Genomic DNA, 25,352 nt, shown 5'->3' on the forward strand with positions numbered 1-25,352 from the left:
AGGCCAAAACTGTTGCCGAAGTGGAAGCAACTAATGCTTATGGTCTCAAATGTAACTGTTTAATGCGCTCATGTTTTGCAACCAGTTTTGTAAAGTGATGATTTTATGGAAGAACAGTAGGATGTTTTGTTAGTAGTTTGAATCTGAATTGTGTATTCGACCACCAACTCTGATAACATCTTTGTTAGTAAATGGGCACAGGGATAAGAGCTTGCTATGTGTGCTCAATTCCTTGCCGTTTTTTAGATGATTGTACTCATCAATGAATGTTCTTTTTTGAACTGTCTTGACAAGAGTGATCGTTGCTTGATCTAATTCATTCGTTTTAACAATCCATTTATTCTTAAACTGTAAACTTTAGTTTTGCACTATTTATAAAACGAAGAATATATGCTGATACGCGCTTAACCCTAACAAAGGATGAATATTCATCATCTAAAGTGATCACATTAACTGGAGACGTCGACCTTCGTTCAGGTATGTCATCTTCATAGAACTCCAAATCCAATAGTTGCTGCCATGTGGAAGAATCTGACAACCACGTTGGGCCATGCCACCATAATGTTAACTTTAACAAGTGATCGCTGAAACTCCTCGTGAAGCCATATCAGCAGGATTGTCGTCTCCTCTCACATGATTTCAATCAGGGTCTGACATTTTTTTAATCTTTCCAACGCGGTTTGCTAAAAACACATTCCAACTGGTAAGAGGCAAGCTAAGTGGTTTATAAAAAAGAAAACCTTTTGTTTCTTTTACCTGTTTAGCCTCCGGTAATTACCTTTCAGATAATACGTCAGAAAATGAATGAGGATGATATGTATGAGTGTAAATGAAGTGTAGTCTTGTACAGTCTCAGTTCAACCGTTCCTGAGATGTGTGGTTAATTGAAATCCAACCGCCAAATAACACCGGTAGTATCCACGATTTAGTACTCAAATTCATGTGAAAATAACTGACTTTACTAGAACTTGAACGCTGGAACTCTCGACTTCCAAATCAGCTGATTTACGAAGACTAGTTCAGCACTAGACCAACCCAGTGGGTTAATAAAACATAAACCATATAATATTATCGCGGTGGACTGCGGGTCCGCTTTTTTTCAAGTAAGAATAAATAACCAATGCCACGAAAGTATTGAAACTTTGTTATTAGCTTTTTTAATTAAAATTTTTATTTATATTGAGATCGACAAATAGTTTTTTGTATTTTTTTTTTAATTTTAAAAATACTTTCTTTATTATAAAAATAATAAAGAACCTTTGTAATGATTTCTTATTAAATTTTTACTTCCTTGCACGAAGTAAAGGAAATATTGTGATCACGAAATTTCAAATTTCAACCAAAATATCAATTCTGATTATCCCTGAATCCATTTTGTCTAGTTTCGGCGTGACGTCTGTACGTACATACGTATGTATGTATCTCGCATAACTCAAAAATTATCAGCCGTAGAATGTTGAAATTTTAGATTTAGGATTACTGTAAAATCTAGTTGTGTACCGCCCCTTTTGAATGCAATCGACTGAATCAAGAGTGTCAAAAAATTTGGATTTTTGACTTTTTCTTAACTGCAGTAATAAGCCCTTATTAAGAGCTTTTCAACGATTTCATAATAGGTACTTATTTTCACCAACTTATAACCAAAAGAAATTTTAATCAATGAAATATTTGGATTTTGTAAGGGGAAGGTACATCGGTTCGAATCAGACTTCATCTCCTTTTTTTAATTTTTTTTACAAATTTAAATATAATTTGAGTTATTATAACTATTAACCTCTGATTGTAAAAAAAATTATTACGGTGAATACAACAACAAACAAAAAAATATCAGAAGTTATTAAAGAAAAAATTTTATATACTTTTCATTAAAAAAAAAATTGTATAGTTAATTTAACAGGCGTACAAGGAAGTCACATCAGATTTTTTTTTTTAATTTTCTGTAGTCTACCTAATGATGGTTGTTTAATAATCGAAATGGTCATCTAGATTTAGAGTTTAATATAACTTGTTTAAATGGAAGTTTGTATGTTGAGTAAACGAATTAATAAATAATATTAAGAAATAAGAAATTAGAATAGCAAACATGATATATTCCAAAAACCGTCTACTTTTAATGTATATTGAGCTTCACTCCAAAAATCGTTTACTCAAAAATAAGTTAATAATTCGCCAATTTATTATTCATTTTTTAATATTATTTATTTATCAGTTTTTTTACTCAAGGTACAAATCTACACTTAGAGGGTTCATTATTAAAATTATCATTTGCATCATGATTGAAAAATACATCTTTTATTATGATAAAAATTTGTTAAATCAGAAAATATGTGTTGGAAACTTTCTTAAATTATTTTAAATATATATTTATTTTTTTAAATTTAATACGTGTGCTTTAAAACTTTTTTATAAGTTAAATAATTATGTTACAGTAACTCATGTTTTCTTTGTAATTGTTTTATTCAAGAAATGAATATAAAAAAAAGTAAATAAAATAAGTAATAAGTTAGGTACTATTAAATAGTATTAGGGATATTTTTTACAATCAATGTAACAAATGCATATCACTCTACAAATAAATCATGAAATATTATTTACAATTAAGATTGAAAATCGTTAAGAAAGCTTTAGAGAGAGAAAAATATAAAACACCAGAAGTAAAAGAATTTAGCTACTTATTCTTTATCAACAGTTTCTGCTCTACAGGTTCTAGCTATTTTTCTCTGATGCTCTAATCTGTGCCTTCCTCTTCACTGGTGTATCTCACATTATCATTTCACATCAACCCTAACTTTCATCATTCTTCTTCTTCCTCTTCTACTTCTCGTGAACTACTCCGTGTTTTTTCTGATATATCCTTCAACCAAAGTATAAGAGCAATATAATTCTCTTTCTTTTAATAATGGTATTAACCAATTTCCAATGGCTCACTTGCCAACATGTGGTTATTTTATTAATTTACTACACAGCCCACCTGTTAAGAGTACTTAGGAAAACAATTGCCAATTCTATAAGGATGGACTAACATGATCACTTGATTATCAGTTTTATATGAAGCAGTTCTATTCAATCAAATTACACTGATTTTATATTCAAAATAAATAGTACGTCTATAAATAAAGTTATAACAAGTAGTGATATATTCTATTTTGAAAAATTTCAAAAGTCAAAAATTAAAAAAGAGTATTACGTAAAATAAAATCTGTTTCTACTGTACTGGGTAAAACAAAATTGAGGTTTTATCATCCTGAACCATTGTGCCTGCTCGTTAACTTCTCTAAAATATATTCGGTTTATAGTTTTTAGTGTTATTTTGACTTCTTAGATGTGAGATTAGATATAGGCACGGGATCTGTGCTTCCGCGAATCGGTTAATAATTCAGAGGGAATGACGTCTAGAATAGAAGATGTCTAAAGAAGGAAAAGGAAAAGCTGAAATAAATTTGCTGATGTATATACAAGTATTTGCCTAGCTGCTAATTACATCGGTGGTATCCTGACAGAAGTCTAGCTGGTGATGGAAATATGTAATCAGAGAACAGAGCGGGGGGGGATTATCTGTTTACTAGAATCATTAAAATGATGCTTGACTTCACGCATGCTGATCAGGATGCTCGAGTTATCTTATGTTCTCTCTAATAACTTCTCATTATTTGTTCTCAATTTACAAAAAGTCTATTAGTGTTACCAATCATGTGCGTATTTATTCACAGACAATACACCTTACAGTAAATGGAGTACTAATAATGCGTAATCTCTAGAAAATATTTCAATTATATGTAAAAATATTAATGATTTTCCTTTAGCTTCAAGACTATATGGTAACAAAATCTCTAGACTTAAGGCAGTGGTAATAATAACAATACATTTTTTTATTATTAAACTAAATGACAATAGGAGTAGTGTTGTAGCAATTCAGTAGGAATTGCCTTACTGGGCACTGGGTGACGGAACAGTGTTTTGGATAATGCAGTAAGCCAACCGAACGACACAAAAGATTCAATTCTCCATCTATTAAGTGCCAACGGTTTCGTTCGAGGCCAGATGAAAGTAGGGGATTAAACACTCTATTTCCCTTAGAGTGAAGAATACTCGCAAAGGCAGTATAATATTCGGAATTAGTCAACTGTATTAAATGTAGAACAAAATTGAAAACCACAGCATTAAAAGTCCAAAAATATACCTTCAGGAAATCACAAGGCATGTCTTTCTACACAGACTGTAATTCTTGGGGTCCAAATTAAGACATAAATTTAATGGTTATATTTGAAATCTGATCAAAAATTTCTAAACAAAAAGTTCCAAGATTATATTTTCAGTAGTTTTCGAGAAATCTGGTGTAAAAAGACAAAACATTTGTGACAAAAAACATGCTATTTTATGTTTGGCGTAAAATAACTTAGGAAGAATGCTTTAACTGTCCTAAACATTTATAATAAATGATGTCCACGTTTAGTACAAAAGTCAAGAAAGAAAATTCATTTATAGTATTGTCCAAGAAGGAAGAAAATAACCAAGAGAATTGGGCTATTCATACGGTTTCGTTCGAGGCCAGATGAAAGGGTAGGGGATTAAACACTCTATTTCCCTTAGAGTGAAGAATACTCGCAAAGGCAGTATAATATTCGGAATTAGTCAACTGTATTAAATGTAGAACAAAATTGAAAACCACAGCATTAAAAGTCCAAAAATATACCTTCAGGAAATCACAAGGCATGTCTTTCTACACAGACTGTAATTCTTGGGGTCCAAATTAAGACATAAATTTAATGGTTATATTTGAAATCTGATCAAAAATTTCTAAACAAAAAGTTCCAAGATTATATTTTCAGTAGTTTTCGAGAAATCTGGTGTAAAAAGACAAAACATTTGTGACAAAAAACATGCTATTTTATGTTTGGCGTAAAATAACTTAGGAAGAATGCTTTAACTGTCCTAAACATTTATAATAAATGATGTCCACGTTTAGTACAAAAGTCAAGAAAGAAAATTCATTTATAGTATTGTCCAAGAAGGAAGAAAATAACCAAGAGAATTGGGCTATTCATACCTATTATTAACTCAGCTGCATCTACTTATATATGAGTGATCGGTTCCAATTAACAGGAACCGTAAGAAAATTTGAGTACCAAAAAAATTACATACAGAGAAAGGTTTCCATTGAAATCCGTCAAAGAATTGTATATGTATATATGTACAGTATACATAAATATTATACTACACAAGTACAAACAAAACGTAGTCCAAAGAACATTGATCAAAGTCTTAAGTTCAAATAAAATATTTTTAAGTTCAGAAAATATTTTTATCAGTCACAAGAAAAACAAAGAAACAGTGAAACAAATCAAAGAACTAACAAAAGAGAGAGGTGAAACGAAATGAAGAATTTTAATGATCCACAACACCCTAGGGTAGCTGATTCACCTCAAGAGAACTTACAAATCTAATATATGCACTCGCTTTAGGCGCCTAACGTCCTCGCTGTTACCTAGGAGGTTAACCGCGAGCCAGTACACATGTTTGTTCAGTCTCATTTTGTATCGGTACTGAATCACCCCGTATCACCTCTCGAACGGTTGGCATTCACAGATAATCGTGTATTTCAGTGTTTTTCGCCAATCACGCCGTTTCTATTATATTTTTCAATAGTTTTGTACTGGAATCACTGGACAACTTTGATGTTACTCTCACTTGTCGCACCCACAGTTGGATTCCGTTGATTCAAATTGGTTGCAGGACCGTTGAGTAGAGCAATTGCTTGGGACCCCCTGACTATGTACTTTGCTTATGAATAAATTTTTACATAATATCTTTTCTTTGAAAATAATTCAATTATGTTCATTATAAAGGTTTCATTAAAACTATAAATAAAAAAAACAACCTGTAATCTCCACGAATTCTGGAAAAACTTCACTTAGAACGATTTTAACAAACTTTTATTATTTATAAAACATATTTTGTCAACTTGTATTATTTTTTTTAAAATTTAAATTAAACGGTTTTGTTTAATAATTCAAACCTTCAAAATGTCAAATTTGTAAATATAAAACTTCTTTTTTTATTTAAAGTTTTTAACTCATACATTATGAACGCCGTTTAAAGCCTACCAACCTTTTGGTGTAGACCATTGATTCCCAAAGTGGTCCAGGTGGATGCCAAGGTGTTCACGGGAGACTCTATGGGGGGTCTACGTTGGCGTGACAAAAAAATGGGGGTTCACAATTCGTAAGCGGGGGTCCACGAAAATTCATCTGGTTTCGATAGTGAAGAACTAAAATGTTGGCTTGACTTTGCGTATCAATCTAGGCAGATAATGTTTTGAGAAGCTCAGCGACTGTTACTTGTAAAAACTTGTATATTCCATATTCACTTTTTTCGGAAGCTGTTAGTTCGTGGAACTCAGCCGTAACGCAAATTTTCATAGTTATATCTAATCTTCACATTTTCAGTCGACTGGAAATATGGTAGAAATGTAGCTGCAGGGGGTCCACCGGAACCAGCAAAATTTTGAAAGTGGTCTATGAGAAAAATAAGTTTGGGAACTTCTGGTGTAGACCATAATATCACACAGAATAAAATGATCTGCAAACAGATTAATAAAAACCTGGTGTGGAGAACACGAATTCCTTGTACGCCTATTAAATTACATTTACACATTTTTAAAATAAATAGTACATAAAATTTTGCTTCATCAAAAACTTTTGATATTTTTTCACATATATATATATTTTTTTCTTATTATTGAATTATTATTCATCGTTAATATTTTTTACAATGAGAGTTTAATAATTATTAGTAAACCAATTTATTTAAATTTTAAAAAAAATTAAAAAAAGGAGATAAGTTTGATTCGAAATGATGTGCTTTCCCCTGAGATCCAAATATATCATTAATTAAAATTTTATTTGGCTATTACACTGGAACCAATGAAAATAAGTACCACGTATGATATATCGTTGAAAAGCTCTCAAGATGATGTCTTAGTACTGTAGGTAAGAAAAAGTACAAAATCCAAATATATTTGGATTTTGGACACTTTTGCTCCAGTCGATTGCAACCAAAAGGGAAAGTGCACAATTAGATATAACAACCGTCCTAAATCCAAAATTTCAACATCCTACGGCTAATATTTTTTGAGTTATGCGACGTACATACGCACATACGTACGTACAGAAGTCTCGCCGAAACTAGTCAAAATGGATTCGGGGATGGTCAAAATGGATATTTCCGTTGAAACCTGGAAACCGAAATTTTTCGCGATCACAATACTTCCTTTACTTCATACAAAGAAGTAAAAAAATACAAATAAAGTATTATAATAATAATTTATTTGTATTTGTACTTATACAATAATATATATAGTATTAGATAATAATAATAGTAATCGATAGCATATTTTTGATTAACTTTATAAGTAAATATTCAAAATAATAATATTTAATTGAATAATAATGGATGACGTAATAACCTTATCTTTCAAGTTAAGTCAGGTTTTAACTTGTGTTACAAATACAAAATGAATTTACTTATAAGTAATTATGTTTATTTTGTAAATAATTTTTCCTTCTTTACTACGTACTGTATATTTACTTATATACATCTATAATATATACTGGTATATACTTGTATAATATATTATATACTTGAGGGCCTAACAAAGAGAAATTTTCGAACATTCGCCATGCATGTAATATATATCTACGTTTCCAAGATCTAAAATACGACTGAGTAATTTGACGCAGGTCGTATTAGCTATTTTCTTGTCACAGAAAGATTGAAGCAAAAGGCTTTCTCATATTCTATGTACTATATATGTATATATTTATATATATAGTATATTTATATATATAGTATTTATATATAATAGTATATATATAATAGTAGTGGCACCGTGCCACTACTTTTTATATTTTCTCTTCTTAGCATCTTTCTTTTTTTCTTTCCTGGAAAAACATTCCTCATCCATTGAAAAATATAAAAATATTCATCATTATATTCAATACTAAGATGCTTTATTATTAAATATTTACTCGTTATCATTTTCTTTTAAGTATTCATTAATTTTTTTTTTTTTTTTTTGAGCAACCATACTTCAGTTAGCATTTTAATTAAATTACTATGGAAATTTAGTGAAGATATAGTAATTTAATTATTATATGAATCATTTAAATAGTCGACGTCAAAAATTAAATAATACTTTTTAAAAATTAAATTGTTCAATTTCATTTTTCCCTTGTTTATTTAAATATACATTTATGTTTTTGTTTCACCAAAGATAAATTGTAATAAACTTTTTTTCCTTTTTAATTTTATTATTTTCTTACATGGATAAAATAATTTAAACATTGTTAACAAATTTTAATACGCGAATAATTAATTTGACAATTGAAAAAACAAATAAATATAACTGAATTTAACCAAAAACAAACTTAATAATCTTGGTTATTTATATAAAATAATTTATATATACAAATTAAATTAAGTGGAGTAGAAATTTTTAAATATTTAAAAAAGAAAAAATCTAGAGCGTGACCTTTTTTACAAAAAATTAATGTATATTAAATTAATCACATTATATTTATAATTAATTCTGTTAAATTAAATAATTCCTCACCATACATAAAAAGAATACGGAAAAAGCTAACAGAATTGTAGAAATTACCCGTCAGTGTGGGTTGTTTCTGATTCATGGGGCCTACACACTCATATTAAAAATATTTATCATTTTATTTAAATATAATATTTTTTCGTTTGTTTAATTCAATGATTCTAACTAAAGCGCGCTCGCGCATACCGTATTTAATTCGCGCAGGTGTGGCCGTATTAGCGGCGACGGTCGGCAATAACTAAACTAATGTAATTTCACAAATTACATAGATCAAATTTCGCTTGTACGGTCGGCAGATCAGTATAGCCGCGAAGCTTAATGTACCAGGTAACAAGTCAACTGGGCGATCGATTTCGAGACCCCAGCCAGACCAAGTTACTTTGTTACTCATTAAATATTATTCATTTATTTAATTCTACCCCTCATCTGTGACGTCTCAACATAGCGGTTGACTACAACAGCATTTTTGAAGTGGGGGTGCAATTTAACTCTTAGACTGTTGTTTTTTAATTGGTAAAAAATTTTCCTAAGAAAATTATGACTTTAATTAGGTGAATTCTCGAGATACTAAGAGTGACCTTGTTCTACAGCCTTACCCTTTTGACTTTTTAAGTTGAAAATTTAATGGCATCAGTGTCCCACATATAGAATCAATCTGACCAAGTTTGGTGAAAATCGGTCCCGTAGTTGTGAAGATATAAAGTGATTTATAGTGTGACACCGAACACACACAACATAAGAATATTAATATCCGGAAAATTTCCATCCAGTTTTTTTTGGGTATCTTAGGTGTGAAAACGTCAAGATCCGGTGAAAACCGCATATACCCAAATAGGACCGATTACAATACTTTTCCTTCCAGAGCTAAATCGGGATGTAGACGGGAAAGTAAAAGTAATGTGTACTGTATATATTCAGTTAATTTATGAATATTTATTACAAATGCATTATCTTACCTTTCAAAATAGTAACAATTATATTTTGATAACAAATATAGTAAAAAAATGAAATTTCATAACATCAAAGTCAAATTCGGTAGTCCAGGAAAGTAAAAATTTAATATCTTTTCACACTTTAGGAAAACATTATTCTTATAGAAGTTAAAGGTTTTTTATCTAATTTCAAATTACTAACTTTTTTATTTAACATTCAAATAAATAAATTACTATGTATTTTGTTTTTTTTTTTATATATTACTTCAGAAAGGAGTTAGAGTTTTTTGCATCTATATTTTCTACATCAATATAGTTGTGAAGGACTTCACAACACTATAAAAATTTTTCCCATCCCACATCAATGGCCCGTGGTATCAAAAAATATTTTTTTAATTAAAAACATAAAATATATAAACATTTATTTTAAATTGAAAACAATCTGGCAAGTTACCCACTGCATTTAAAAAGTAAAAATCTTAATTTTTGATTAGGATTTCTTGAAAAAAAATTACCCAAAAATTTTCTCCCTCTTTTTAGAAAATTACAACTTAGTTTATTTAAAATTATGGTTGTAAGTTTGAATTTTTTAAACAATTTTAAGAAGGTCTTTTTTAATTTATTATCACCATTAAGGAATTATTATTTTCTTAAAAATTAGTTTTACTCAAATGTTTCCCCTTGAGTATGAGAGCCCCCAAAATATTTTTTTTGCAATTCTAGATATTTAATGCTTTAAATGTATTTTTTTAAACAATGAAGTCACTTAAATAACAATACCCCCTCCCCTGATTTTGGAACTCCTAAATTAACAAAAAAATTCATAAATGTTTTTTCAATTTATTTAAGATCAATTTTAGTGAATATTTTATTCATTAAAAAATTCACAACAATAATCTCTGGTGCAGCCAGAAAGTTTTATCAAAAATGAACTGCCTGTGTTTTTATTTAGATTAATGACATCTTATTTTAACATGCAGTAAATGGCAGTGAATATTGATTGCAAGATTTATATTTATGAATAAAAATAAACGTTAACCTTCCTCCAGTTGTTTCTTCTAGCTTAAATATACTAAAGTCCCACATAAGTGAAGAATCCAAGAGTTCCTTTAAGACAGGAGACGAGAACAGTGTGAAAGAAGGCTTTCCAGATATTTGTGTTGTTTTAAGAGCTGATGCAGCTACAGAGTCATTGGAACTGCGTCTTAATGCATGGGATGGCGTTGGACCCTATAAATTACATTTTACTATATAATTAAATAATTTATTTTCAGAAAACAGTATCATACAAATTATATCTTTAATATATATTTTTTAATTAGTAAATTATGTATAATAAGGAGTCAATGTAACTCTCTCTCTCTGTATATATACATGTGTGTGTGTGTGTGTATGCATTCACATGTGGATGTGTCATATCTAAGATAACAAAAATCACAAAGAAACATTTTTAATAGAGATGGTTTTCTTCCATCTAAATAATTAAGTATTTTACTATGATGTATGGTGAAGACTTAACATAAACTATTGTATACTTATAATATTATATATAAACATACATAAAATAAAGAGTACCAAAGTACTGAAGTGTAAACTTTAATCTGAGTATGTTTCTTAGAAGGGAAGAAATCAGAATGGATGAGAACATTTAATTATTTAAAAACATAGCATTTGAAAAGATTAATGATTAAGGAATTATTAAAAATGGAAAAATTACTTGAGAAAGCTTGCAAAATTATTTGTTTAGAATGTTATCTTATATGGAACAGAGACCTACACCACTGAGCAGAGAGAATTGGTAGTTTGATCAAACAACAGCACAGAAAACAGTGTATTCTGCTCAACACACTGATGTTTAAGAGATAAACAATATAAAAATATTGCCATCAATTTTTATTTTCGTAAAAGTTAAAGTTCTACCATGTGATTTTATTTAGACAGTAAACAGAACCACAAGATTGTTATTACCACCCAAGCTATGATTGCTCCCGAACTGTTTATTCATAGCTGTTATAGTCTTGCTAAATGAGTATAATTCTTCATCAAAAAAGACAGTCTTGTTTTATAATACAACAATTTTATAAAAGTTTTAATTATTATTAAATAATAAAACTAACTGCAAAGTTTATGTGTACTCATTTTTCAAATGAAGGTATGAATAAAAATGATAGTTCAAGGAAAAAATTAAAGTAGATATTGCTTAGAAAAATCAAACTACAGCATTTAAATGAAAAAAAAAAAATAATAAATAAAATTACCTTGTCTAACATTTGATTCATTTGAGGTGAAGAGTTTTCTTGGACAATGTTTATGTACGTGATAATCTTTGTTATAGGTGTTTCCAGGGGTAGATTATGCAATCTTGCTAAACTCATTCTTCTAGAAGACTGAGCTCCTATAAAAAATGAGATTTAGAATAGTCAAAATACTGTATATATTGAATTTGAAGTTTAAACTGAAAAAAAAATTGAAAAAATTTTAGCCCATCAATAATTAAAGAGTTAAATAAAAGCACCTTGAGAAAAAAGAATCTGTGGTGTGCATGAAACAAATTAAAATAAATCTGATAAAAGAAGAAGATTATCACAAATAAAATAAATAATATTCTATAGCAATGATTTAATTAGATACAAATAAGCATAACTACGCCAGTTACATTTCAGCAGTAAACAGATATTACATTTTACATAAATTTGTTTATATACATTCACAAAAGAATAATACAAATTTTACTATATTTTCAACCTTTCAAATTAAACAACAAATAGAAATTAAGATGTATATTCAAATGAGAATGAAATCTGGAATTATAAATAAGAAAATGAGCGATAAGCTGAACTTTCATAAACTTTCAGATACCTTCCTTAACAATATATAAAAAATTTCTGCAGTCTGAAATCACAAATTATTTCAGAAAAATAAGATAATTTTTACAAAAATAAGATTCACTTTTCTATTCAAGAAGATATTTTGAAATTATTTTTATAAGTCTCTTTGGAAACAGATTTTCCCAAGTATTATAAAATATTGGATTGGGAAATATTGTATCTCTTCTATTATATAACCCTTATTTTAGTCAAATGATATTTACCTATTATTAAAAAAAATAAAAATAAAAAAATAATATACTTGTCATTAATATGATTAATAATTATTTCTTATTCATATTATGTTGGAGGGTACAATGTAGATCCTCATTGTAACAAAACATTGTTACATATGTAAGGAAAATATATACCTTAATTTAAACAAGTGGCCCAGATTAAAACTAATTGAGATCACTGAGAAAAATACATAGTTGAATGTAGATAAAAAACTTATTAATTGTAAAGATGACAGAAAATGAATAACAGTGACTCATAATAAAAAACGAAGTGATCAAGAAAATTGTCATATTTCAATTTCAGCAGATGATTACTTTGATATTAATTTTTAAAAATGTGTTTCCATTGTAATTTAAAATATAATTATGATAAATGAATAAAATATTCAATAATAATTGCATGATAATAATAAATTATAAATAATTTTCAATATTAATTTTAGTACAGGATAATAGTTTTATCGAGTATGACATGGAGATATTATTAATTGTAAGTAAAAGTACTAAAATGATAATAAGGATGAACTTTAAAACACATCAGAATTCAATTGAGATAATTTAAGCCACATAAATGTGTCATTTAACTACATAATCTAGTAACTCAAATTCTTCTTTCTTTTTTTAAGTTTATTACCAATAATTTTGTTTGCTTTACAGCGTTGTCAGCTTTATAAGCCTTCTTGGACAGATTAATATAATTTAAAAAGCACTGTAAGTCTATTTCATAATTATCATAGTGGAAATTTTTATTTATATGTGGTTTTTCTTTTGCATGTATGCTTTTCATTTGATATGTGAATGATTTAATTTTTTTTAAATTTACAGGACATCATATGCTTAAATTTTGAAATAATTTTTAAAATAACTCCATATATAATTTTAATATATATGAATAAAATACTTATTTAATGTCATTATTAATATTAAAAACTGAATCTAATTTATTGACTTATTTTTATGTTCTAAGTACTTAAAAAACTACAGTTATCTTAAAAGACATAATTTTCTTGTGTTGTCTGAACACAAAAATTAAATTAAATTAAGAAGATGGCATTACAATGATTCCCAAGGTAGAGAGTATATGCACATGCTTAGTAGTCACAGACCTGACTGAAGGATGCTATTTTTTGCAAGTTTGTTATGAATATTAAAAAATACTATTTTCTACAGCATAATGGGTATTTATGCTGTATTAACATTAACAAATACCACTTTCTAGAGCACAGTGGGTATTTATTGTGGATATTTTTAAAGATAAACAAATGCACATGTGAAAGAACAATTTTGTTGAAAGTATTAACAAGTGACTGTGCTCAACAACTCAACAATTATGATTATTGTCAGTCATTTCTGAGAGACTTGTAGTAGCACTGGTGATAAGAAGATAATGTATTTTCATCTGCTAATGGACTAAAATTATGGGAGGAAGAACAGCATTAGAATAGCCCTTAACAAATATTTTGCATGAATTGACATACAAATACAGATGTTATATGGGAGTGCACATAAGGTAACAAAGAAATTATGTCTGTATGCTTAGTTATGTGCAATGTATACAAGAACTGAAAGAACCAGACACTCTCAGATGAACTGCATACTGTAAAAGACATTGGTAAGATGTCATGGAATGAACTTGGATGGATTGTTTTTTATTGACAAATGTATTTCCTCCTTAGTAGATATATCAATAGCCAGCACAGCAGATTAATAGAAAACTCCTCTGGGTTACAAAAATATGATTTCACTCATTGAAAGTTGGGATTTTTTGTGCAAATTCATGACAATGAATAGTGGGATCTAAATTTTTTGACACGACTTCAATTTCCAGTTTGTAAATTTCCAATTTCCAGTTTGTAATTTACAGTTTGTTATATAAACTTGCAATTTATTGTACTTTTGCAAACAGACGAATGTTGTAGTTACCTGCAGCATATCACATGTCTTATGATACTATGCAGTTTCTGGAAGATATGCTTGGCAGTCACTTGATTTCAAAAAGTTTATGCTGTCTGATAACCTGTGAATTTCTTTCTCTGGGGGTATCTCAAATATTATATGTACCAACAGATTCCATGTGTTGTACAAGACCTAAAATAGGATAGTACAAAAGAGATTATATCTATCAACTGTATATATTTCTATGCAAAATGGCATCCAACATGATCTACGGGCTTGCACCTGCTTCAAGCTTGGGGTGGACATTTTCAACACCTACTATAATATAAATAGATGTTGTAAGCCAACATATCATTTGATGTCTGAATCTAAGTTTGTTTTTAATTTAACACACGATGACGGACGTGATGAGTATGTGATTGTGATGTATATACATGTAGGTCATTCAGAAAGTAAGAGCCATTTGTGCATCGCATGCATGCAACATCACTCACAGCAATGGGTCAAGACCAACTGATCTCAGTTGTTGTTCTGCTGTAACCTCTTTGGTAGTTATGTAAGGAAATTATTAAGAGATAAAATTTAAAACTATTTTTATAAAATATGATGGACTTTTTCAAGTGATAATGAGTCATAATATCTTTCAAATTTGGATTAGCAATTAACAACTAATTTCTATCTTTGGCTACTGGTCTCGCACTTCAGTACAATTGATTGTAGAAAAAAAATTCTGTAAACAGTTAAACAAAATTTCACTTCTCAATCTATTCTGTTGGAAAATAAATAAATCAAGTTATTTATGGTTATAAACAATAAATTCATTTTAAAGCTGTATAACTTATATAGAGCTGCTCACTGGATATGTTTTTAAATTATTCATAGTTCTGTAATATAATAAATTTAAATTAGGATTCTTTTAATATATTTTTATAAGTACTCTTACATTATCAACGATCATTATATTCACTGTTTTTCAGTTTTATCAGCCAAATATTCTCTCAGTTCATGTTTTGATCGAAACTGAACATGTAAAGAAGTCGTCTACAGTATTAACAAATATTATGTAATACGCCTGTATCTTTTTGTACACTTACTTGTTTATCATTAACAAATTTTATAATAATTTATATACTCAAAATTCAAGTGGTATCCACATAATGATATAATGTTTTTTTCGTGTTAATAAACTTCAAAGACTGTACCAAATTTTAATAGTTATTTAATACTAACCTATAAAAAATCACAGGTAATAACAACTGACACATTTTTAATTATTAAAATACTAATTATTAATTAGTATTTTAATTATACTCAATACATTAGCCAATTTAATATTACAGAACATTGTGATGGTTTAAATTTCATTGAATAATTCAAATTCCAAACACATTTCCCAAAACCACGTAAGTGCAAAAGTTAAGAAATCCTGAAATTTGTTAAAAAAAAGTAAATTAATTATTAAATCATTTTTCTGTAGGTGATTAAATTTCTAACTTGCTATTCATAAAGCTAGAAACTTTAATTTTGTAATCCAAGAAAAATAACAAGCTTGACACAGATTTCAACCCAGCCCCCACTGAAAAAAAAAATATTTATAACTATTACATATATGAAAAAATACAAAATATTTTACATAAAAATACATGAATAGAACTTTTTAAAATTTTTAATCTTATTTTACTAAGTTTTTAAGGCTAAGACAGGAGGGGATTTTTATTAAAAAAAGATTGTGTAACTCATGTAAATACGAGTATACCAAATTTTTTATTAGCACTATTATTGATGATGCCAATTCAAATGAGGTCCTCTGAACCAACTCCTCCTGTTGTGACGATTGAATTTTTTCGTATTCTAAAGGAAAAAAGAAGCAACAATAAATTGTTTAAACTTCCAATGAAATTAAAGTATTTCATAAACTTACTTTTTAAAGGAAATACATTTTTTTAAGAGACTGGAAAAAACATCTTATTTACAGGATACCAATAAACAAAAAATACTCAAAAAATATTTTTCAATACATTAGTAATATTTTTAAAAGTTTTAATATTAAATCAATTGATGTATCTTTTACAAAAGAGGAAAAATATATGACTACAATCATACTGCTCAATGCCAAAGCTTTAATACATTACCAGACTACTTCACAAAAAGCAATAATTAGCATTATTTTTACAATTGTTCTTTAATTAAAAATGAGTACCAGTTTTACTAGACGATGTCACTTGAATCGATGGTAATTTTCTACTCGAATGAGGCATAATTTTGTTACTTTCTGATTTTACTGGAATGTTAGTTTCTGATTTTACTGGAAAATTGAAGTTGATACTTGTAGAAACTGGAAATTCTGAGAGGAGTTTCTGATGACTTTAATGGAGAATTGAAGCTGCCGATATTTGTAGAAAGTTGTGAAATTTTGATAGCAGTTTCTGATGACCTTATTGGAGAAAGAAGGCTCATATTTGCAGAAAGTATTTTTTTATCAGCAATTAGATGATTTGTCAGTTCCCAAATTACCTCTAGTGAAAAAACATGTATGCTAAAAAAAATTGACAAACTAAAAAAAACAGATGTAATAAAATATAATTAAATAATTATTATTATATTTTACGATTTTATTAATTCCTTAAAAGTCTAAAATAATCTAAATTTTTATTTTAAATTAATAGTATCGGTTCGTAGTTTAAAGTAAGCCATTATTTAACATCATATCACTTTATTACTGTGCTTGTTGCTGGAGACTTATGACGATTTTTTAGTTTTATAACTAAACATTATACAAAGTCAGATCTGTGACTAAGCAAATATGTTTCAGCTTTTGATAGAACAGGAGTACATAAAAAATAATTTCAGGCTTCAAATTAATCTTGGAAATCAGACTATAGAAAAAAAACAGCCTACATGAAATTTATAAATATCAAAAAGGCATCTGAACAGAGAGGGTAAAATTTCCAGAAACATTAATTTGAAATACAGAATTATTTATAGTTTATACAAGAATCAGGTAGTTACAATAATAAAAAAAAAAAATGAAACAAAAAATGTACAGTAAGTCTAAGTTTTGTAAATAATTGGTTGAGGCACAGTAGTTAATTTTGCTTGCATAAGGCTATGTGCTGGTATTGATGAATGGATGTGGTGGGAGTATATATATTATAGGAAGGGCATGAACTGTTATGTAGTATGACAATTTTCAGTCTTTAATCACTTTACACCATTTGATAGTTGTATCTATTAGACTTTGACTTAATTTTTTTTGGTACAACATACAGTATCTTTCAATATTACGAACAACAAACAATATTTTTTTAATACTAAATCAAAATCCCTCAACTGAAGCACAGAGGTGGTACTTAATAAGATTCTGGAATGTTATGCATGAAAATGTTATGAAAATTTAGGATTGTGTGGTTAATATCTTTGAGAATTATCAATTCACACATTAAGGAAATTACTGAAGGAGAAAAAAAAACGATGTAGAAAACAAAGTATTACCCGGCAATATTCATTTAACAATAAACAAAAAAGTAAATATTGATAATCTCCAGAAATGTGTATGTGGAATAAAATACTGTATAATTTCATAAAACAATCACAGATTGGCTACTCTAAGAAGTTATAGAATTTGGAATTAAAATTTAATTTCAACCATGTAACTCAATAAAATTTTAAGGAACATGGATTCAAATGCAGGAAGACTAAAGACAACAGAAAATTTTTAATTTAAAAGCATGATATGCACTTTAAATAAATTACATGTTTGAACAAAATTTGAGAATTTCGGAGAAAAGGTAGGTCTAGCATATTTTCTGATGAGTCCTACATAATTCAACGGAATTGTAGAGTAAAGGGTAGACTGAAAATCTATCAGTGGTTACAAAAAGGAAATTTTTTAAGACTCAAGGGTAATAATAGTCCAGGCTGGAAGTGAGAAGTAGAAAATGCTATTTTGGTTTTTAATGAGACCAGAAAACAGGGGATTATCACAATGAATAGCAGGAAAAATCGATTAAAGGCTAGCTGATCGGAAGTCTTTCAGGAAATACAATTTTGGTGGTACATAATTTTCTGTACTATAACAAAAAAATGTAATAAAAGAAAGAAAATTTTACTTTTAACAATTGGCAACTGTAGGATGTTCTGTCCAAGTATTTTTCTGTTTTTTTTTTGTTTTTTTTTTTTTTTAATTGCAGAAAAGCTTTCTTTTTGTTCTTGCTCATCTGGTCAAGATTTTCCTTTGTCTATTTGTTTTTATTAATTACTGCATTCGCTAACAGAAAACAATTTTTTGGTAAAATAAATTAATATTAAATTGAATATCCGCAATTTCACTTTTGTTTAAGCTGAATTCATTTCTGGGCAAATTCTTTTTGTTTTTAATTCCTTTTCATAGAGGTACACAGAACTTTTCAATATTTTCAAAGAATGACTAAAAACTTAAGTAAAAACAAACTAGAATTTTTTTCTATATGGAGACTGAAGAGAAAAAGGACTCCTTCATTTAAAATTAATGAAAAATTTTTTGAATGGTAGGCACTGCTTTGGACAAATTAAATATATTAATTGATGCTTATCTGAGTTTAAAAACTTAAAATGCTTATGCAAAATAATTTTTTTTTAAATTCTTGAAAGAAGAATTAGAATATTTATGAATGCTTTTGAATATTTATGCCGAAAAATTATTTCAATGTTCAAACTTGTCAAAAACTTCAAAACTAAAAGTTGAAAATTTCAAAACAATTATTTTCTTTTCAAATTGTAATATAATTTTTAAATTTTAATACAACTGTTATATATAGTGTGGTTTGCTTTGTGAATTAAGTTGTAACACTTTCATTAAAATGAAATTTTTCTGTGCTTTAAAACATTTGATTACTGTTTCTGTTCATTAAGTGCTTCTTGTATTGAAGGAATGTTAGTTGCTTCAACATTAAATTCATCTTCACTACCACTGATCCTGTTGTCCTTATTTTCTAAAATTTCTTCTACTGTTATTTCTTTCATCAGCTATTATTTGACATACTAGTTTGTAATTGTCCATATACACACTAAGAACTGCAAAAATTGGCATTAAATCTGGTGTCCAAAATGTATCTTCCAAAAAGTAACAGTTTATTAAACTATCTGAAAATTCCTTCGATGTGCTTAATAGTAGTAAAATATTAACTGAAGAAAGGTTTTAGGGGACAGAATGAAACCTCTGCAACATAATATCACATATCACATAGAAGATTTAGGTGAGCGGGGATGATAGTTTGGAATGAAAAAATGTTAAGACATCTTGGAAAAATAATGAAAGTAAAATCTTATGTACAGAATGAATATTTTGGTAGGTCATATACTACATATACTAAGGTAATCTAGTGTAGCATATTTTGAGTATGATATCTTAAGCCAAAAATTCAACCCTTATGAAATCATTTCTACATTTTATATGATATTAAATAATATTGGATTTTATTAATCTCATCATTTATTAGTTTTAATTATCACAAACTGAAGCAAATCTGATCAGAAAATCATTTACTGCAGCATTTTTTCTAATAAGTAATTAAAAGGCATCCGCAAATTATACAGATAAAAAAATTTAAAGAATGCTGAGGTTGAAACTGAAAAGACTTTTTAAGAATAAAGTTATAAATTTTTTTTATAGAAAAAAGAGACCATTACAAAAAATCGTAAAATCTGTTAATATAAAAGATTTTGACATAATTACAAGTTCAGTCAAATCATCTTTCAACAGTGCGTTATACCAGAAAATATCATAATAGGAAAAAGTTCCATTTTTGTAACTTTCTAAAAAAATCTCATTTTCTGTTGCATTGTTTAATAACTTAATATGCCATTTCAATAATTTTGCTCTTTTCCAGAATAAGATGATGATGATGATAAATAAGGGCTTACTATACCAGTAATTAAGTTTATTAATTAGTAAGCTAACCAGTAAGTTCAAACTGTCTAGAAATAATAACCAGAGTGGAAGAGGTAAGTTGTAGACTTAGGTATGGATAAATTGGTACCAGAAGGCAGTCGTACAAGAGCCAATGTCGACCTTGTAGGCAAAATAAAGCTGGAGTGATAACTTCATGTTCAATATATAATTTCACAACTAAAATTACTGAATAAGAAGAAAAGAAATAGATTAAATTATTTTAATCGCAACTGTTTAACAAATGAAACAATTTTTTCGAGAGTATTAATTGTGTTATTTTGTTTTTTTAAAATAGATTTAGCTTCTTAGAAATAAGAGAGATTAAGTTAAGTAAATAATTTGTAGTTATAAAAGACAGGTTGTAATCAAATAAAGGATAGGCACGGTAAGTAACCAGGCCAAAGCCCAAGTAAATTTTGGTCAATTTTTTTTTTTGTTTAAATGGTTTATGAAATTATAAGAAAGAAAATTACCATAACTGGCCAGGCCTGAGAAAATTTTGTCAAGTTCTGGTGCATCTACTATAAAGTAAACAAAAAGAAAATACAATAATAAAATTAACAAACTATTAATAAACAAATTTAAAAAAAATAATTTAATTACTGTGATAAACAGAAACTAAATTTCAAAATTAACATTTTCTTGACTTTCATTAAACATTTTTTTCTTTTAATAATTACGAAATACAAGTAAATACTATTAAGTAAAATAAGAATAAACAAAAATTTTTAAGCAAATAAATTATTCTAATTAATTTGGTAATGGTATTAATTATTTTGTAGATGATTTTCATTAACAAAAAATTATTTGACATGCACTGTTGGTTTTGAAATTACACAGTTGCTTTTTTTTAGAGGACCTAATGAACTGTCTTCTTGGGAAATTTTTTCAAGTTAATAACAGTTACTAATCAGAATGCTTATAAGTAGACAGAATAAAATGACAGAATCAGCAAGTGACATTAAATAAATTTTTGCAAAATTAAAAAAAGAATAAATATATAAAAAATAATTACAAAAATGCCTGAAATTCCTCTGTACAACATAAAATATTGGATAATAAAAAACTCAAAGCACTTTTCATCAATTATAATATTTTATCATTAAAACCTATGACAAAATTGATTTTTTTTTTTTAATTGTATTGAAGAAGTAAATAATATATGAGGGTCATTCAACTAAAAACCGAAATTTGTTTACATAACTTTATTGTATCAGATAAAATTACAAATAAATTACCTTACTTTTTTACTTAGTTTTGTTCAACAGAAATATATTTTCTCCACTGAAGAGGTAGCTTCCTGATCTCCTCATAAAAAAAGAAACAAGATATTTGCTCAAACAATGAATTGCGCACATAATGCTCAACTGTGGCATTGTCTTCGAATCTTTCCCCTCCAAAAGCTTCTTTCACCAAACCAAACATGTGTAAATCACATGCTGACAAGTCTGGATTGTACAATGGATGTTCAAGAGGTGTCCAATGAACTTTAGCAAGTTTATTACAAGTCTGAGTTGCTGTATGTAGTCATGTGTTGTTGAGAAGGAGGACGTTGCAAATTGGTTTACAGCATCGTCTGTATGTGATAAGCAGCCCTGATGTCATCCAACAACTGGCAATAGTATGCCACATTTACCACACTTTGTTCATGCAGGAAATCAATCAGCAGCAAACCTTTTGAATCCCAAAACATAGTTGCCAGAACATTTCCAGTTGATAAGTGTTTCTTGGCCTTGATCGGTACCTCCTCCCCACTTTTCTCCAAACCATATTTCTTCTTATGTTTTCTGGGATGTAGTGGTAGACCTACATTTCATTATAGGTCACAATACAGTACAAAAATACCTTGCCTTCCTTCACAAAGTGATTCAGAAGTTGCCAACAAATGTCTTTCTGGACATTTCTCTGTGCCCAGTGAGAAAACATGAAATCCACCTTGCCGATACTTTGCTGTATCCACATGTATCTGACAAGGTTATATGCACACTCCCAACACTTATACCCACTATTACTAAAATTCCAGTTTATATTTGAATGACCCTCATATAATTTAATTATAAAATTAAGACTACATTCAAAATATGATCAAAATTAAAAATATTTGATAGTTAGTTATTATTTTGACTTTTTCAAATTTGAGGTCATAATTTTTCACATGAATCATGAAATCTTTCCTGATAAGACTTATCTTACCAGTTAGAACTTGTAAAACTACTAACATCTGAAAGTAGGGAATAACTTAATTTTGATTTTAAGTTAATTTACATCATATAAAATTAAATCTTTGTGATACGATTTTCAAAACAGTTTTTTAACAGTATCTCAGCATTTCATGTAAAGTTGAAAACAAATTAATCTGTAATCTGAATAGTGTCCATTATCCAGTTAGTTAGTCAGTCTGTGAATTATGTAAGAACAATAAAACTGATTCAAACAAAAACTGAGGATAAATTATAAACTTATCTTAATCCTGAATCAAATCTTGAAGGAAGATCTCTCAACTTTCTTTATGGATCCATTTTAGCAAAAAATTAATTAAAGATCTTTAAACATTTTTTTCATAGAAAAGCTTTTTTTAGAATTCTGACCAAATGATAAAAAAAAAGAAAGCAGTAATTTAGGAAGTTATAAATGACATAAACATATACAATAACAACATATAAACCAGAGTTATATGTCTGTGAAGGGTACTAAGTAAATTTTTTTATTTAAGTAAACAGGGACCAAACTGTTTTTATCTTTTATTGAAAAAGTTTGTGTGTCTTATAAATTTAAGCAATAATGTTTTTAAAGTTTATTCAGCACCAATTCTTATAAAATATGTAGGAGGATGGATTTTAGATTTTAGGAGAAATCTAAAATCCATTTAGAAGAAAAGAAATGAAATATATTTTTGAGAACATTATTGTAAAAATTAAAAGAAATAAAATAGGAGTGATATGTGAGAGTACAAATCCGAAATGTATTTAAGGGGTGTGGAAGTACCATCAAATAAAAAACTGAGGAAGGCCTTATCAAGGAGAAAGTCCATGAGATAAACAAGGAACAAGGTGATAGAGTAATATAAAAAGAGATAAAGAAGATATGCAATGACTTACAACAGAAAAGGACTGACTTATGGAGTAATTGGAGGGAAGGTATTCATGGAAACTTCAACCTGGGTGTAATTAACAAGAAGTATTGTTAAATTTGAATAAACAATTAATTTTACAATTATGTTAAATAATCATCATGCTACTGTAAAATACTGTACTATATACTCTAGTAGTTATTTTTTAGCAATACAGTTGAAGCTTTTTGTCAATATCGACTAAGAAAAATCCCAACACCATACGAAAAAGATCTACTATCAAATATACAAGTTAAAAGTCAGTAGATAAATTCTAAGGAAAATTTAAGATCTTGTACAAGATTATAAACTACCCCAGAGGGATTGCTTTTCTCTTTCACCCTCCATCCATTTTCCTTATCCTAAGCCTTCTTTCACAATTTTTGGTTTTATGAGTGCAGGTATGATCCTGATATACTCTATGTTGAGGATTTCAGAAGCTGAAGAGTTAATGTAAGAACCTTAGTAAGGGTTTTAGCAACCATCAAGAAGATATATGCATGGTGCTTTGATAATTTAAAAATATTACAAAACTTTTGAAAAAAAAGACAATAACAATGTCTCATTTTCAAAATACAGTATATTGTGTCAAAAAATACATAATGATAATATCCAATAGATAACATTCATACAGAATTACTGGAAAGGACAGCTACTTCAGAGAATATTTTTTCTCATAGGAAAAATGTATCTTACTCTTAAAACCAAAAAAAATAAACAAGGTCATATAGATTCAGTTCAAAAGAAGTTGATAAAAACAACACACAAGGGGTACATAAATTAACTGCAGTTATCAAATTAAAATTACATTGTACAGACCAGGTGCACATTCAATCACAGTAACAAAGAATACACATACAAGCACTATACATAACAGGATTTACATTTACAAACCAGTTCATGGAAACAAGATATAAAGAGCCAAGGCAACGTGGTGTAAATTTCTGATATTTAATAATTTTAAAATTTATCTTAAAATCAATAAAAATAAGGTAAGGGATTTTTTTTACACTGCAATGTTTTCTTAATTTTAATAAAAGTTACATTTTCTTGATGAATTATTTTCAATATTTTCTTTGTATTTAGCTTAGAGAAAAAATACCTTTTTATATATTAAAATTTGCAATTTTACTTTTACAGTACTGTAATCTGCAGTATGTATTCAACAATGTCAGTAGATTAAAGTAAACACATTTTACATTTCTTGTTGAATATTAGTGAAATTTTCATTCTACTTGGTACTAATAGTACCAAAACAAAAAAAAACTTAAAATACATCATATATACTAATTGACCAAATAGTAAAGGTCTTTTTTGAAGAAGTATAAAACTGGTGCTGTCAATATCTATTATAATTTCTCTAAATATAATTACATTCTAGAAGCACCTTTTCATTTCTTTAGAAAATGAGTAATTTTTTCTCAAAATTTTTGCTGTATTTCATTGTTTTACTAGATGCATATTACAAATACTTTTATACTAATTTTGATTTAAAAAATAAAAAAAATTTTCACCTTTTTTGTAATAGTTTAGGGCTACATTTAATATTCATTAATATGTTGTACACCATATTAGGAAAAACATTTTATTTTTTTTAGATGGACAAAAAAACAGTATTTAATTAGCTTACAACCAAATAATAAAACAATCAAAGAATAGTTTAAAAATATGCTAGATCATGGGTACTGATATAAAACAGCTTCATCATGAGTACTGATCAACAGCATTGATGAAAAAGTTTGAGACAAGAAATGAGATTTAACCAACTTTTAAACTGA

At 28.0% G+C, this 25,352-nt stretch overlaps 1 protein-coding gene across 1 annotated transcript in view; it reads right to left on the reverse strand.

Annotated features, from left to right (window-relative positions):
* Positions 1–25,352, reverse strand: part of LOC142320810 (high affinity cAMP-specific and IBMX-insensitive 3',5'-cyclic phosphodiesterase 8-like) — a 52,317-nt gene that overhangs the window by 19,874 nt on the left and 7,091 nt on the right. Inside the window, exons 4-6 of the mRNA XM_075358789.1 lie at positions 11,796–11,932; positions 10,577–10,767; positions 3,032–3,059 (exon numbers count right to left, since the gene is read on the reverse strand). Coding sequence (XP_075214904.1) covers positions 3,032–3,059; positions 10,577–10,767; positions 11,796–11,932 — 356 coding nt within the window. The remainder of the gene's footprint in view (positions 1–3,031; positions 3,060–10,576; positions 10,768–11,795; positions 11,933–25,352) is intronic.

This window comes from Lycorma delicatula, chromosome 3 (genome assembly GCF_047948215.1).
Source record: "Lycorma delicatula isolate Av1 chromosome 3, ASM4794821v1, whole genome shotgun sequence".
Classification (NCBI taxonomy): Eukaryota; Metazoa; Arthropoda; class Insecta; order Hemiptera; family Fulgoridae; genus Lycorma; species Lycorma delicatula.